General features: G+C 46.1%; 1 protein-coding gene across 2 annotated transcripts in view; it reads right to left on the reverse strand.

The window, feature by feature from the left end:
• The window catches only part of ADCK1 (aarF domain containing kinase 1), a 91431-nt gene extending 83101 nt beyond the window's left edge, over nucleotides 1–8330 (reverse strand). Inside the window, exons 1-3 of one of the 2 annotated variants that reach the window (XM_004682049.2) lie at nucleotides 8267–8330; nucleotides 2141–2286; nucleotides 148–231 (exon numbers count right to left, since the gene is read on the reverse strand). In XM_004682049.2, coding sequence (XP_004682106.1) covers nucleotides 148–231; nucleotides 2141–2275 — 219 coding nt within the window. In that variant the 5' untranslated portion in view covers nucleotides 2276–2286; nucleotides 8267–8330. Of the gene's footprint in view, nucleotides 1–147; nucleotides 232–2140; nucleotides 2287–7974; nucleotides 8044–8266 lie in introns of those variants that run through there. The other variant, XM_012724310.1, reaches the window with a different exon arrangement.
• Between the last annotated feature and the right edge of the window lie 5508 nt (nucleotides 8331–13838).

Below are 13838 nucleotides of genomic sequence, written 5' to 3' on the forward strand. Positions count from 1 at the left end.
GCTCCTCCCTCTTCCTGCCAAGCTCCAGCCTCTGACCCCACCATGCTGCTCTACGGGCACACAGGAAACTGGCTGGATAATCCGGCTTTGTGGGCCACTTCGGGATTCACCTGGTCCTTCTCTGGCTCAGGTGAGTTCCACATTTACCTTTGATCGAAGCTGCAAGTACTCCTCCGAGCCGTAGGGGACGCTCCTCAGAGAGGTAAGGTAGTCATAACTGATAACTGCCGTCTGTGAATCAGCGAAGAAGATTAAATGCCAGACATGAAACAATAACCCCCTGCCCAAGCCCTCAGCTGCAAACGCCAGACACAGGCTGCGGGTCAGGAGATGTACAGTCCACCCCTAAGATGCCCTGCCCCGGATAGTAGCCTGGACGGGTTCTTCCATCATCAGGGATCTGCACAAAGGGCTCTGCAGAGGGCCCCAATGTAAAGTTGCCACTACCCAACAAGAACCCTCAACTATTTATCATAAAAAGTCACCACCCAAAATTACCTTGTTCATTTGTTTCCTCGTTTATGAACTGAACTCCTCTTTGCTAGAATTTTAGCTTTGTAAGGGATTGTCCTTCCTATTTATTGTCATCATACACCCAGCACCTTTTATCGGCAAATGTGGAAATGCTCAGTAAATACTGAATAGCTGAATGAATGCTGCTGGATAAGCTTTCCCAACGCTCTGTTTCACAAAGCAGTATCATTTCACATGAAGCTTTGCTCTAAGAGCATAAATTCTAATTCGGGGTCCCTTGAACAAAACTCCAGAAGTCCCCTTTTCCTTGGAGAGTCAGATTACAGGCTCCCAGGTTAACTCGGCCATGGAGGAGCCCTGGATTAACCTGCCCACACCTGCCTTTGTAGAGCTAAGTAACTGGGGCCCCTAGAAGTTGAATGATGTTCTAATCAACAAGGCTGGTATTGAGAGGGGTCCGTTCCTTTGTCTGCACCCCAAAGCCCTACTCCATTTGATATAGACTTGTCAGAGGCCAACCAAAAGCAAGGCCTGGTCACTGAGAGGTGCACCGGGCTGACTGAGACCAAAGCCCTGGCCTTTAAAGAATACACAGGCTAGTAGCTGGTTAATGCCTCCCCTGCCCTTCTGACTATTCAAATCCCTAAGATTCCAGCAAACCCTTCTTTCCCCCCAGCACCCATCTTGACCCCCAGCCCATGGGAGTCCTATTGTAGTGGTCACCTGAGTCACAGATGTTTTTTGTGGCCCAAATGGCCTCAATCAGTTCATTTCTGTGGCTGAGACAATTTAAGACAAAGCTTCCCTCAGTAAATGCTTGGGGATTCTTTCCTATCCCATGGCCTGTCTATGCACTGATCTGTCTTCATTCTATGACTTGGTTTACCCTCAAGGACAGGTATCCCCACTAAGCAAGGCTAGGGAGATTTGATGACACTGAATTCTAAGAAAACCACACAGAGGGACCTTTGCACATGTAAGGATGTATAGCCAGGTGTGTTATTAGTGTAGCCACCTGATACAAGTACAAACACCTGCAATGGGGTTAGACAATAACCCAAAGGGACTCTGCATCAGAACATATCAACATCAGGGAGGGAGGATGTGTTCATCTTGCAGTGCAAAGGAGAAAGAAGTGGCAAAGGGAAGCAAGTGGCAATTTATCCACCAACAGGGCAAATCTATAGGAATGTCTGGGAGATTTGCTCTCAGCCGAGGACACGATCACAAAGACCAGAGTTCATGAGCAGCTGGAGAAAACTTCCACCCATCAAATTTCAATTTGGATTCCCAGCATGGAGATCAGTGGAGATCCCCAAAGTTCTCCTAGGCCCAGAACTTCTCAGTATGAGCCCTGGCTAGAACCATTCACACTAGTTCATTAGAGAGAGACCAAGTTTTCCTGAAACCTAAAATGTAAAGGATTCGGCACAGAGACCCAGGGCAATCGATCTGTTTAGCTCCAGGAAGGCATGGCAGAGGTCATGCACAGAAGGAATACAGGTGCGGGAGGGTGCACATCCATGCCTGTGCAACTACATAGAGGGGTCTGCACACACATAAGGGTGCATCTCCAGGTGTGTTATTAGTGTGTCCACCTGCCACAAGTATGCACACCTGCAGTAATACTGCGGTTCCTCTGCCATCCCCAATGAGAAAAACCTACCGTAGCGACTGCTCTGCCCACCCTGACAGCCCCAAAGTCATTAGGGTCCAAGTACTTGTTGCTGTAGAGGTAGAAGCCAGAGGCGGCAAGGGCCATGCTGGTCCACGAAGCAAGTCTGACAGCCCTTCTGGCCATGGCCCCAGATCCTACAGAAGGAAAGCAGAGAAAGAGGAACGGCTAAGAGGTTGGCAGTCGGAATAGCATTCAAAGCCAGGCTCTGCCACTTGATAGGTTGGCTGAGCCTGTTTCCTCACTTGTAAAACTGGATGATACTCACCTCAAAGTTATTAGGATACAATGAGATTGTATATATAAAATGCCTAGCACAGTGTCTGGCACAGGTCAACTCTCAAGGTCATTCTTACTCCAACAGTGCCTGGCACTGTTCTAGGCACTGGGGAGAAAGGGGACAAAACAGAGTTATTGCCCACATGGTACTGCCACTCTAGCAGGGATGCAGATAACAGGCAGACACATAATATATTAACCTAGTAGACTGTCAGGTGGAATTAAGTGCTAAGAAGACCATCAGAGAGGGCAATAGGAAGGGTGACAAATATGAGACCAAGGGTGCTATTTTAGGACCCCCAGGCCATGGGTGCCAACCGAGACACTGTGATATTACAATATTGTCCTGAGCCCTACCTACCCAGGTCAGAAGCGGTCAGGCTGCAGCCAAGATGGCAACTGGCCAAGTAGCCAGGTAACCCTCCACATCCAGATGACTTTCAAAATACTCATTTCAGGTCAAACAGACTGCTCCCCATCTAGGCTGCAAGCTTGAGGGCAAACATCATGAGGCTGCTGCTTTGTTCACACACTCCTGCAGGATGCTTCAAAGGGGTTCTGTGTTCTCCGGCCCACTTGGTCTGTTTCAGCAAACTTCGCTTCCCCACCAGTGGGGCAGCAGGCTTCCTTGCCCTCTTCATACAGCTCAGTCCACTGGTGGCTGCACCCAACCCCTAGGGCCTGCATTAGCAGCCTGGAATTCTCAACAGCAGCTACAGTGGTCAGGCAGAAGCCCCACCCAGGTGGTGGGCACCACCACACAAGAGCAGGTGCGAACCTGCACAGATGCGGCAGGAAAATTCCGGTGGTCACCTGTATGTTTCTGCTCTGGTTCTAGCCACGGCGTCATCTCCCTGCTCTGTACCACTGCTTCTATAAAACTAACGCTACAAGCTACCTTACCTTCATTTCATTAAAGTCGCTGTTGACTCAGGCTTCATAACACAGCCAAGATTTTTCTTAAAGGAACCACAGGTACATCTTGTTTTCCATTCCTTCACATTTTATTCTCTTTCCCTTAACAGCATACATTTATTTCTTCTCGCATTCACTATAACTTTTATTTGGCTTTCATTCTACTGTTCTCCATAATTTCTATTTTGCCTACCTGTTGTTTCTTTTCCTCTTTTTTTTTAAAGATATATTTATTTATGCATACAGAACTGGGGTACAGGTGCAGGGGCAGTGAGAGGATTCACCAGAGACAGAGTGGGGAGCAGAACAGGCAGATGGACTAAGTACACTGCTGAGGAGAGCAGCAAGTGGGTCAGGAGAGGTCTGCTGCGCCATGTGGGTCACCTCTGGGACTGGATCCAACTCGCACTGAAGTGGCTGCAGCCAGCTTGCAGTGCTGCGCTTTAACCCCTTGCATCACCAGGGAGGGCTCTCCTCTCCTTTCTTGACTTTTTCTGGACTCAATATCTTTTACGCTTCTCCTGCTTTTCCTCTCCTACACCAACATTTCTAAAATACAGCCTGAGGAACACCTGCAAAAACGATCACCCTAGTGCTGTTGGAAACACACAAATTCCTCTAAGACTTAGAAGTACCTCTCCTAGGTATTTATCAGAATATGAAAATACTAACTCAGAAAAACCTATTCACAATAACCAAGACATGGAAACCACCTAAATGCCCACTGAGGGATGTGCAAACTCCATATACTGAGATGCAACCTCAAGGCTGCATCACAGCCTAAGGCAAAGGCCCCTCAGAGACAACATACAGTGTGAATAGTGGAACCAGATCTGGCCCCTGGGCAGTAATTTGCCAAACCTGCTTTAGCACATAGTAGGTGCTCCAAATGCATCTGTTGAATGAGTCAATGGATATACCATGCCCCATGCAGCCTGTGCAGAGCCAGCAACACATATCCAAGACCAACAATTGAACAGCCCCTGGCACCCTCAGGATGGCCTCCCAGTCCTTGCTTCCCCTGAACCCCATCCTCCTGTTGCTCCATCCTCCAGGCTTGTCTCCGTAGGCACAGAAGCCAACCCTCCCCTCAAAGCCACCCCTTGGTAAGGAAGCTGCAGTGAAGCAGACACAACTCCCAAAGCCCAGCAGCTATGCAAATGTCCTCAGTAATAAAAGAAGTGGAAATTGAAAAACATAAAATAGATGATATAGGAGCCAAGCTGTGTCTAAATAGACCAGAGCTGAGTTTTCCATAAGGTGTCAGTGAGTCTTTAACATGTAAATGAGTTGCTTCCCTCGGGGGATTTTTAAAAGACCCTGTCAGCCATGAAACGTGTCAGTGGAAGAAAAACACCTTTCATTATTAAACCCTTTGCTAATGAATCACCTGTCCTCTTCTGTTTACTTGCCTTTTTGACTTTCACCTGGGTCACCTCTTGTGGTAGAGGGCCTATGGTAGGGGGTGGGGAGGGCTAAGGCCACCAAGATCTTGTAACCTCATCATTGGATAATAATTTTAGTAATAAGTACCCTTTACAAAGCCCTGTGCACTCATCATCTCATCAGGTATTCCACACCACCCAGAGAGGTGAGACAAACATTATTATCCCGATGTACAAATGAGGAAACCAAGGAAGACAGGGTGAGTAATCTGGCCTGGACAGCTCAGCAGGTAAGTGACAACGTAATAACCAGGGCCCATCTCTTTGGTGCAAGCGACCTCTTAGACAGAGACTCCCAGACTTGAGTCCTCTGCTCACAAGTAACAAACAAGTCATGTAGGCAGGGACTGCTCTCTACCATGTCCAGATGTGCCTGGCATGTGGAAGCCGCTACTTGGAGCCCTGGAAATCAACAGCATGGCACAATATCAACCAGTGCACCTCAATGGAAACCAATTCCACTCTATGAAATGTTTATAAGAGCTGTGTTGTTGTCAATCATTGATAACAATGAAATCCATCTCACTGACGTACAGGAAACACACCGGCAGGATATGAAACAAGTAACAGGAGAGTCGGGAAGTTGATAGTCAAATGAAATATCCACCCCCAGCAGAACTAAATGAGGAACCAAGCACTTAATGTTCATGGGGCCAATAAGTGACTAAGCCTTTTCAGTTACCTTTCATCCATGGGCCCCTCCCCATGCCACATTCTGGGCTAGTAAGTCTTCAATCACATTGCCCGGCTTGGTACACAGATAAAAATAGACACAAAGAAAGGCACGTAAGGCTCTAATGCCTTTAGGCCCATTAAGTGACCTCAGCCTCCTCCCATTTCCTAGATAGACTATTAGAATATGAGTGTAACTTCTGCTGGTCTGCTCCCAAGACTGGAAGAGACCCAACAATACATTACTCTCAGAGAGAGAGTTCCGATGTTCAGGAAAACCAGATTACTGACATGTATAAAACAATCAAAGAGGATGATATCGTCAGGTCTCAAGTCTGGAAAGATGCTGAGCTAACACCCAGGACCCATGGAGTCGGCCTAAGCAGCCTCGCAGGTAGGAATGCCTCCAAATGTAATCACGCTGCCTTTCCTAGTGTCTGATGCCCAGAAAGTGCTTGAATCAATATTGGTTAAATAAAGGAATTTCTGACTAATGCCCACTTCCCAGAATCAATGGAGGAAATAAATCTCACTCAGGCAAGGAACAGAAATTCTCCGTTCAGTTCATCCTGTAAAAAGAGATATTAAGGAGAATAATGGAAAACTGGGTGCAAAGGATAAACAACAGGTACCGAGTCAGCGAGCTTCCAAAGGGGCAGGGACAGCCCCATCTGTTGTTGTTTTTTTTTTTAAGATTTATTTATCTATGCATACAGAACTGGGGTACAGGCCAGAAGTGCAGGGGCAGTGAGAGGATCACCAGAGACAGAGTGGGGAGCAGAACAGACAGATATGACAAAGTACACTGCTGAGGGGAGCAGCAGGCAAGACAGGAGAGGTCTGCTATGCCATGTGGATCAGCTCAAGGCCCGGGATCGAACTCACACTGAGGCGGCTGCCACTAGCTTGGAGTGCTGCACTTTAACCCACTGCGCCACCAGGGAGGGCCTAGTCACATCTGTTTATACTCTACCTGTACAGCCACATTCCAGGGGCATACTGTTAGAACCCCACCCACAGGTAAAGACAGGCATTCCAGAAAAGGTAAGAAACTTCACAGGGATACCTAAGTGATGAAGCTGGATCTTGAGTATAGGTGCTCCAACCAAGGGTGAAGGAGAACAAGCAGCGTGAGCATCAGAGTGGGTCACTGGGGTCCCTCAGACATGGAAATCTAAACCCAGAAGGCTGATTCTGAGAGCAAAGGTGAATAGATGCCTGAACCAAGTCCTATTTTCATTTTATAGGATTTTATAGGTCATTTGTCCAACAAGAAACTAAGTATATGTCAGAACGGAATAATACGCTAACTCTCCCAGTGGAAGTCAAATCTCTTATCTGCCAGGGCTGTTGAAAAATTGCCAGGGCCCTCCCTGATGGTACAGTGGGTTAGGGCACAGCACTGTGAAGCTATCCAAAGCTTCAGTTCAGCGGGAGTTCTATCCCTAGCCAGAGAGGTGACCCATATGGCAAGGCAGACCGCTCCTGGCCTTCCCACTGCTCCCCTCAGCAGTGTACTTCAGTGATTCTGCCTGTTCTGCTCCCCACTCTGTCCATTCTGTCTCTGGTGAATCCTCTCACCCCCTGAATCTCTGGCCTGTACCCCAGTTCTTGTATGCATAAATAGGTGGATCTTTTAAAAACAGAAGAAAAATAGCCAAACAAATAACTTATTATATGGTGTAACTCTGGAAAAATAACACAAAGATGGACTAATGGAAATCTGTCTATAAAGTAATAAGGAGAGGAGCGACATTTGAAGAAGTCTTATGTACGTGTTTACTACAGATAAAGAGGTTAAACTGGCAAAATGGCAAAGTGGCCCATATCTGGATGTGAAATGTTGGCGCTTTCAAGTTTTTTTGCTTTTGTTTTTTTTTTGCCTATTACAGTGACACTCAAAAGTGAGGTCCCCCCCCCCCCAGCAGCATCGACCTCTGTAAGAGCATGTTGGCAAGGAAATTTTTGCTCCCTACCGCAGCCCTACTAAAGCAGAAACTTTGGGGCTGAGGTCGAGGAGTCTATGCAGAGTCCAGGTGATTCTCGTGCAAACTGAAGTCTGAGGACATTGCAATAAGAAAATGTTCAACGAAAATGTGTGAAGGCAGGAAAAGTCTAATTCACTTCAACGTGGCAACTACTTCCTGAGCACCCAAGCACTACACTACTTCCTGTGTGCCAAGCATCATAGAGGTGATGGATCAATCCTTGAGTTGACTTCCTAATTGGTAAAAAAAATAAATGCGACTTAACCTGGGGAGTCTTCTAAAGTTCGGCACACTTGGGCTGTCCGAGCACCAATTTATTGTGCAAATCTGAAGCACAGGTTCTGCAAGGTGCTGAATGAAGATAACGCACGCTCAGAAGTCAGGAACCTCTAAGTGGCCAGCGGCTCTCACCCAGAACAGGCCCAGTCCAGGCCGCCTGCGCTACATCCCGCCCGCCCGCGCCCAGAGACCGAAAGGGTGAGGGCATGGGGTGAGCACCTGCTGCCCTCACCAGCTCCGGCCCTACCTGCCCGCAGGCCTGCGCCACCAGTCGCCAGCCCACGCCTCCGCCCCCTGGAGAGCCAGACTGGAGTCACCGCTGAGGGGCGGGGCACTGCCAGCCACCCCGTGCACGTGGCCGCGCGCCGGGCCCGGGTGACAAGGTCACAGTCCGGTGTTCCGTCCCGGCTCCGGCGGCCGCAGCAGCAGCCTGAACAGGGCGGGAGCCCTGAGCGTCCACACGCTGCCCCCACGCTGGCGCGCTGCACGCGCTGAACGGCCTCGGGGCGCCCGCCTCCCGGGGGGCTAGCCCTACTCACCCCCAGGGAAGCAGAACCCAGGCCGACTACCCGCCGCAGCCAGGTGGCCCGGGATTCGCAGGGAACTTTGCTCATCTCCACCCCCTGCTCGCGCCTGGTTGAGCCGAGTTGCCGCGCGGCCTGCCGGGACTTGTAGTTCTTCTAGGTTCCGCCAAACGCTTGGACACCGGCCAAAGAATCTCCGCGGTCGCGCTGGACCACTCCACGCGGGGAGGCTGACAGCGTCCCCGACACTTTACCTCTCGTTTGGCCTTGTTAAGTTACCTGGTCTGCAGACACGGAATCTTCTTGTTTTCACGAGGCTTTTCAAATAGGTCATAGATTTGTGTTCCGTGGAAAATGTGTTGTGGGTTTGTGAGTTTTGAAAGTATTAGAACAAACAGGTGAGGAAAAAATTTGCCCGGAGTTGCTGAATGATAAGAATGTGCTGATTTATCTTAGTTATCATTTGTCTTCATTCGTTCGTTGACCTCTATTTATCGAATGTTAATTTTTTAAGCTGTGCTTTGGAGACATTCATCAGACACTCCTTCTGCATCTCTTGAGCTTCTTCCAGGGGGAACACGGGTGAGCAGGGCATTCATTCATCATTACAATGCAATTGCTATCAGATTTTCCACTAGGACTTTCTGGACCCTCACAAACTAATCTAATATTTATTTTCAAACAAATGAAAGGGCAAAACATAGCCAAACACTCTCAAAGGAGAGTAACCTGTTTCAAGGACTTAGCCTTCCATATATCAACATATCTTCTAAAGCTGCAAAAATTAAGAACATTTGGTATTAATATAGGGACAGGCTGGTCGTGGGGGTTAGGGAATGCAGCTTACAGAATCCAGAAACAGAACCAAGCATATATGGAATTCTGATACATACCAAAGCTGGCAATTAGATCAGTGGGAAAATATATACTACTCAGTATATGAATTGAAACAATGAATTCCCTGTTGGATCCTTAATCCCTCTTCCACACACAAAATATGACTCTAGGTACATTAAAAATGTTAAGGGAGAAAAGCAAAATCAAAAATCTTTATTTCACTTTTATATTTTTTAGAATGTAATTTCTTCATTTATTGCATTGTGAATAATCTATTTTTGATAAATATCCTCACTCCACACCCTCCCACCCCCACCAAGGGACTCATGGTCCGCCCTCCCCATAGTCCACTGTGCTCCCTTCTCCCTCTTCAAGCTTGGAAAATCAGGAATTTTGAAGGAAAACATTCTTATTATTTCAAAGTCGGGTTTTTTTTTTTTTAATGACTGGCACAATCTGTAAATAAGACATTGATAAACATAGGCAACTTAAATTTAAAAATTTCTTTCCATAGGAAGGTAAAAAGGAAAAAATAAGCCACAAACTGGAAAATAGCAGCAGTAATATAAAGTTGAATAGTACAACCCATCTCAAGTTTAAAAGTTAAGGTGTTAAGATGAGAATAATAACTTCCAGGTGGTATAAAAAGCATTATGATAGCAGTATAAGCAAGTAGTATAGAAAGACAAAGAAGGGAACATTTTGTTTGCCCAGAAAATTTTGAGATTCTCCATAAACTAAGAACTAACTTGTAGACTGGGAATTAAAGGCTGAATAGGGGCACCCCAAGAGAAGTGCCAAGGAGCAACCCAGGCAGGCAAAGAAAAAAAAATTATATGAAAGAGCATAAAGATAGAGTAAAAGAAAAATAAGCCATATAAAGCTATTTAATTTTTAATCAACTTATTTATTTTACATTGTTTACAAAACTATACCATTTCAGGAGTATAGCTTCACACTTTGGTATATGTACATGTTTTACCCACCCACCACCAAAGTTCTAGTGGCACAGCACTCTCAAACTGGCCCCCTTTACCCTTTCCTCTTCCCCCCTTTCTTCTCTGGTAACTCCTGTATTTCAGAGGCTGAGGGTTATTTTTGTTATGACTTGCCAGTTTGTTCACTTGGTTTTTATAGTCCACACATAATAAGATCATCTGGTCTCTCACTTTCTGGCATATTTTGCTTAGCATAATCTCAAACCTATATATATTTTTAGAAAAGACAAGGCTTAATCTTTTAATGTCTGAGTAGTATTCCATTGAGTGTATACACCACATCTTCTTATCTCTGTAAGTAATGCTGCTATGTACATAGCAGTAAGGGTGCAAATATCCTTTTGAATTAGTGTTTTAACATTTTTCAGCTACTTATTAGTGATATTGCTGGATTGTATGGTATTTCTATTTTTAGTGCATAAATCCATTTAAACAAAAAATAGAAGTTCTGAAACCACAAAGAATAGAAAAACATATTAAAAACTTGATGCGTTTATTATAATTGAACTTTTAAGTTAATGAATTTGTTGCTAGCAGTTAACTTTGAGGAATGGGAATGAGGGAAGGAGCCAGAGTACTATTAGTTTATACTCATTGCCCTTTTGTAATATTTGAATTTTTACATTTATAACTTTTTAATTTAAAAATATTTTTAATTTAAAAATTATAACTTAACAGATGTCCACTTCAACTGGATTTTTTTCAAAGATTTATTTATTTATGCATACAGAGCTGGGGTACAAGCCAGAAGTGTAGGGGCGGTGAGAGGCTTCACCAGAGACAGAGCTGGGAGCAGAACAGGCAGATCCACGAAGTACACTGCTAAGGGGAGCAGCGGGTGGGTCAGGAGAGGCCTGCCATGCCATGTGGTCACCTCCAGGGTGGGCGGGGAATGAACTCCTGCTGAAGTGGCTTCAGCTTCTCAATGATGTGCTTTAACCCCCTGCGCCACCAGGGATGCCCTTCAACTGGGTGTTTTTTTTTTTTAAAGATTTATTTTATTTGTACATACAGAACTGGGGTACAGGCCAGAGGCTCAGGGGCGGTGAGAGGCTTCACCAGAGACAGAGTGGGAGCAGAACAGGCAGATTGACAAAGTACACTGCTGAGGGGAGCAGCGGGCGGGTCAGGAGAGGTCTGCCACGCCATGTGGTCACCTCCGGGGCAGGCGGGAATCGAACTCATACAGATGTGGCTTTAGCTTCTCAGTGCAGTGCTTTAACCCGCTGCGCCACCAGGGAGGGCCTCAACTGGGTTTTTAATATATCCATTTAAATCCACTCCTTCCTGAAATCCTGTGAAATGACAGCAGAGGAATTCAAAAGTATAAAAACCCCATGGGAAAAAGTAAGAAGACAAAGGTAAAAAAAATCAAAACATAAATGTAAGAAGCTCCAAAGCAGATAGGCAATTGAGGCACTTTTAAATAAGCTGGTGCCTAACCCCAGCCCCAGAAATTCCAAGTGTAGAGTCTAATCTGGGGTTTGCCTCCATAATTCTTGACAGCTCCCCTGGTTATTTAATGGGAGCTCAGGGGAAAGGCCAGGAAGCGCCCAAGTAGTGAAGGTAGGTGGTTTGAGAACAGTGGTCTCAGCCACATCAGAATCAGCTGACTATACCCTGGATCATACCCTGGACCCAAATCCTTTTTCATGGATCCCAATCAGAGATATTTATAGCTCATGGGGGGATTTTAATGCTCAGACAAAATGAAATACCTCGATTTCAAGTTAAAGAATTTCACTTGAACTGCGTTTTTCCAAATTTCACATAGCTTTGTTTTTCTTCGTGGTAAAAAGGTATTTTTCCTTCTTAGCCACAACTATTATCTGATCTACCTACCTCAGAGGTTCCTTAAAGGATGAAGTGAGATGGTGTGTGTGCTTTGGAGATGGAATATTGCTGTTCAGGGGTGTTCCACTGCACTGAGAAAAAAAATCCAAATTCTTTCCTCCCTCACCCTGTATGGCCCATGGTCCCACTCTCTCCAGCCATTGGGGAAGGAGGTCCACAAACTCAGGTTTTAGGGACTCCAGCCCACCCCAAGCCAAAGAGTTCCAAGACACCAAGGACTGCAAATCCCATAATGTCAGCTCCTCCGAAAGGAAAATCTTGGGGACTGAGGGTGGAGTTAAACAGCCAGGCTTTGTATGTAACCAGACATGTGGGCCGTGGAGGTTTGTTTGTGCTGGCCTTCAGTGTGCTCTTGGAACTGGTAGAATGTATTCACCAATTTACTTCTCTCTCTCCCTGCGTTATTCTTCTCTTCATTTCCCCTTTTGGTAAAAAAAAAGTCTTTATTAACTTTTTGTGTTTGCCTCCAGGTGGGCCTCATTATAAGTCTTTTTTTTCTTTTTTTTTTTTTAAGATTTATTTATTTATACATACAGAACTGGGGTACAGGCCAGAGGCTCAGGGGCGGTGAGAGGCTTCACCAGAGGCAGAGTGGGGAGCAGAACAGGCAGATCGACAAAGTACACTGCTGAGGGGAGCAGCGGGCGGGTCAGGAGAGGTCTGCCTCGCCATGTGGTCTCCTCCGGGGCAGGTGGGAATTGAACTCATGCGGAAGCAGCTTTAGATTCTCAGTGCAGTGCTTTAACCCACTGCGCCACCAGGGAGGTCCCCATTATAAGTCTTTTTTTAAGTGCAAGAGTGAGAACCCACACTCAGGCCAACCTATTTCACATTGGGTTTCACATTGGGGTTGGCCTATAACACAGTCTTATTTCCCATCCTCCTCTCCACTCCCTTACTCTGTTCTAGTCACATCAGCTCCCTCCTTATTCCTCAGTCTGCCAAACTGGCTGCTGTCTTGAAGCCCACTTATACTTCTTATTCCTCCTTATCATTGACGATCTCTTCTATCCCTGCGATCTGTTCTCTGCTCCAGCATCCTCCATCCCTGATGACCTTTACCTTACCACCTCCACCTCTCCACGTTCCATGAGTTACTTTCTATATCCCCTTCCACTGCTTTATTTATTATAATACTCATCAATATTTGAAGCTATATCATTCACTTCTTGATGGCCTTTATCTGTCTCCTCTACTAAAATATAAGTGCCATCTGAGCAGGAATTTCAATCCACAGTACATGGTACAGAGTATCTAGTAGGTCTAAAAATACAACAATGAGCAAAACAGACAAGATTCCTTCTCTTAGAGAGAATCATTTGCCTGGGGTGGGGGATGAGGAAACCATCAATAGACAAGAAATAACAGTATAGTTGCACGATGGAATAAACCCTGTGAAGGAAAGACCGGAGATAGCCCTCTCTGGGGAAGCTGCGACCTGGGGAAGGAAGAAAAGCAGCCTTGGGAAGAAACGGAAGAATGTTCCAAGCAGAGGGAACAAGTGCAAAGGCCCCGGGGTAAAAAAGAGCTTGATATGTTAGAGGACTGAAAGGGACCCAGTGTGACAAAGTCAGGGAAAGTGGTGTGGAGGAGGAAGGAGAAGCAGGTTGGGACTCAACTACACAGGGCCTTGGAGAGCTCATCAGTTTGGATTTTAGTCCTGTGGACTAGGAAGTCATTGCAGGTCTTACATGATCAGGGATATGAGCAAAAACACTAAGAAAATGCAGCTGAATAACCCAAGCCACGAAGAGAAACAACTCACTTAGAACAGAATCTGCTAGAATCGCAGTGGTGTTTCTAGGGTTGGCAAATTGAGTGTTTAGAAGAGTGTCCAAGAGAGGTTCTTGTGCAGCATGCCATGGAAGAACACACACCAACCAAACAGGAAAAGCAGA

The sequence above is a fragment of the Condylura cristata genome, unplaced genomic scaffold, assembly GCF_000260355.1.
Source record: "Condylura cristata isolate star-nosed mole 26May11 unplaced genomic scaffold, ConCri1.0 scaffold00013, whole genome shotgun sequence".
Lineage (NCBI taxonomy): Eukaryota > Metazoa > Chordata > Mammalia > Eulipotyphla > Talpidae > Condylura > Condylura cristata.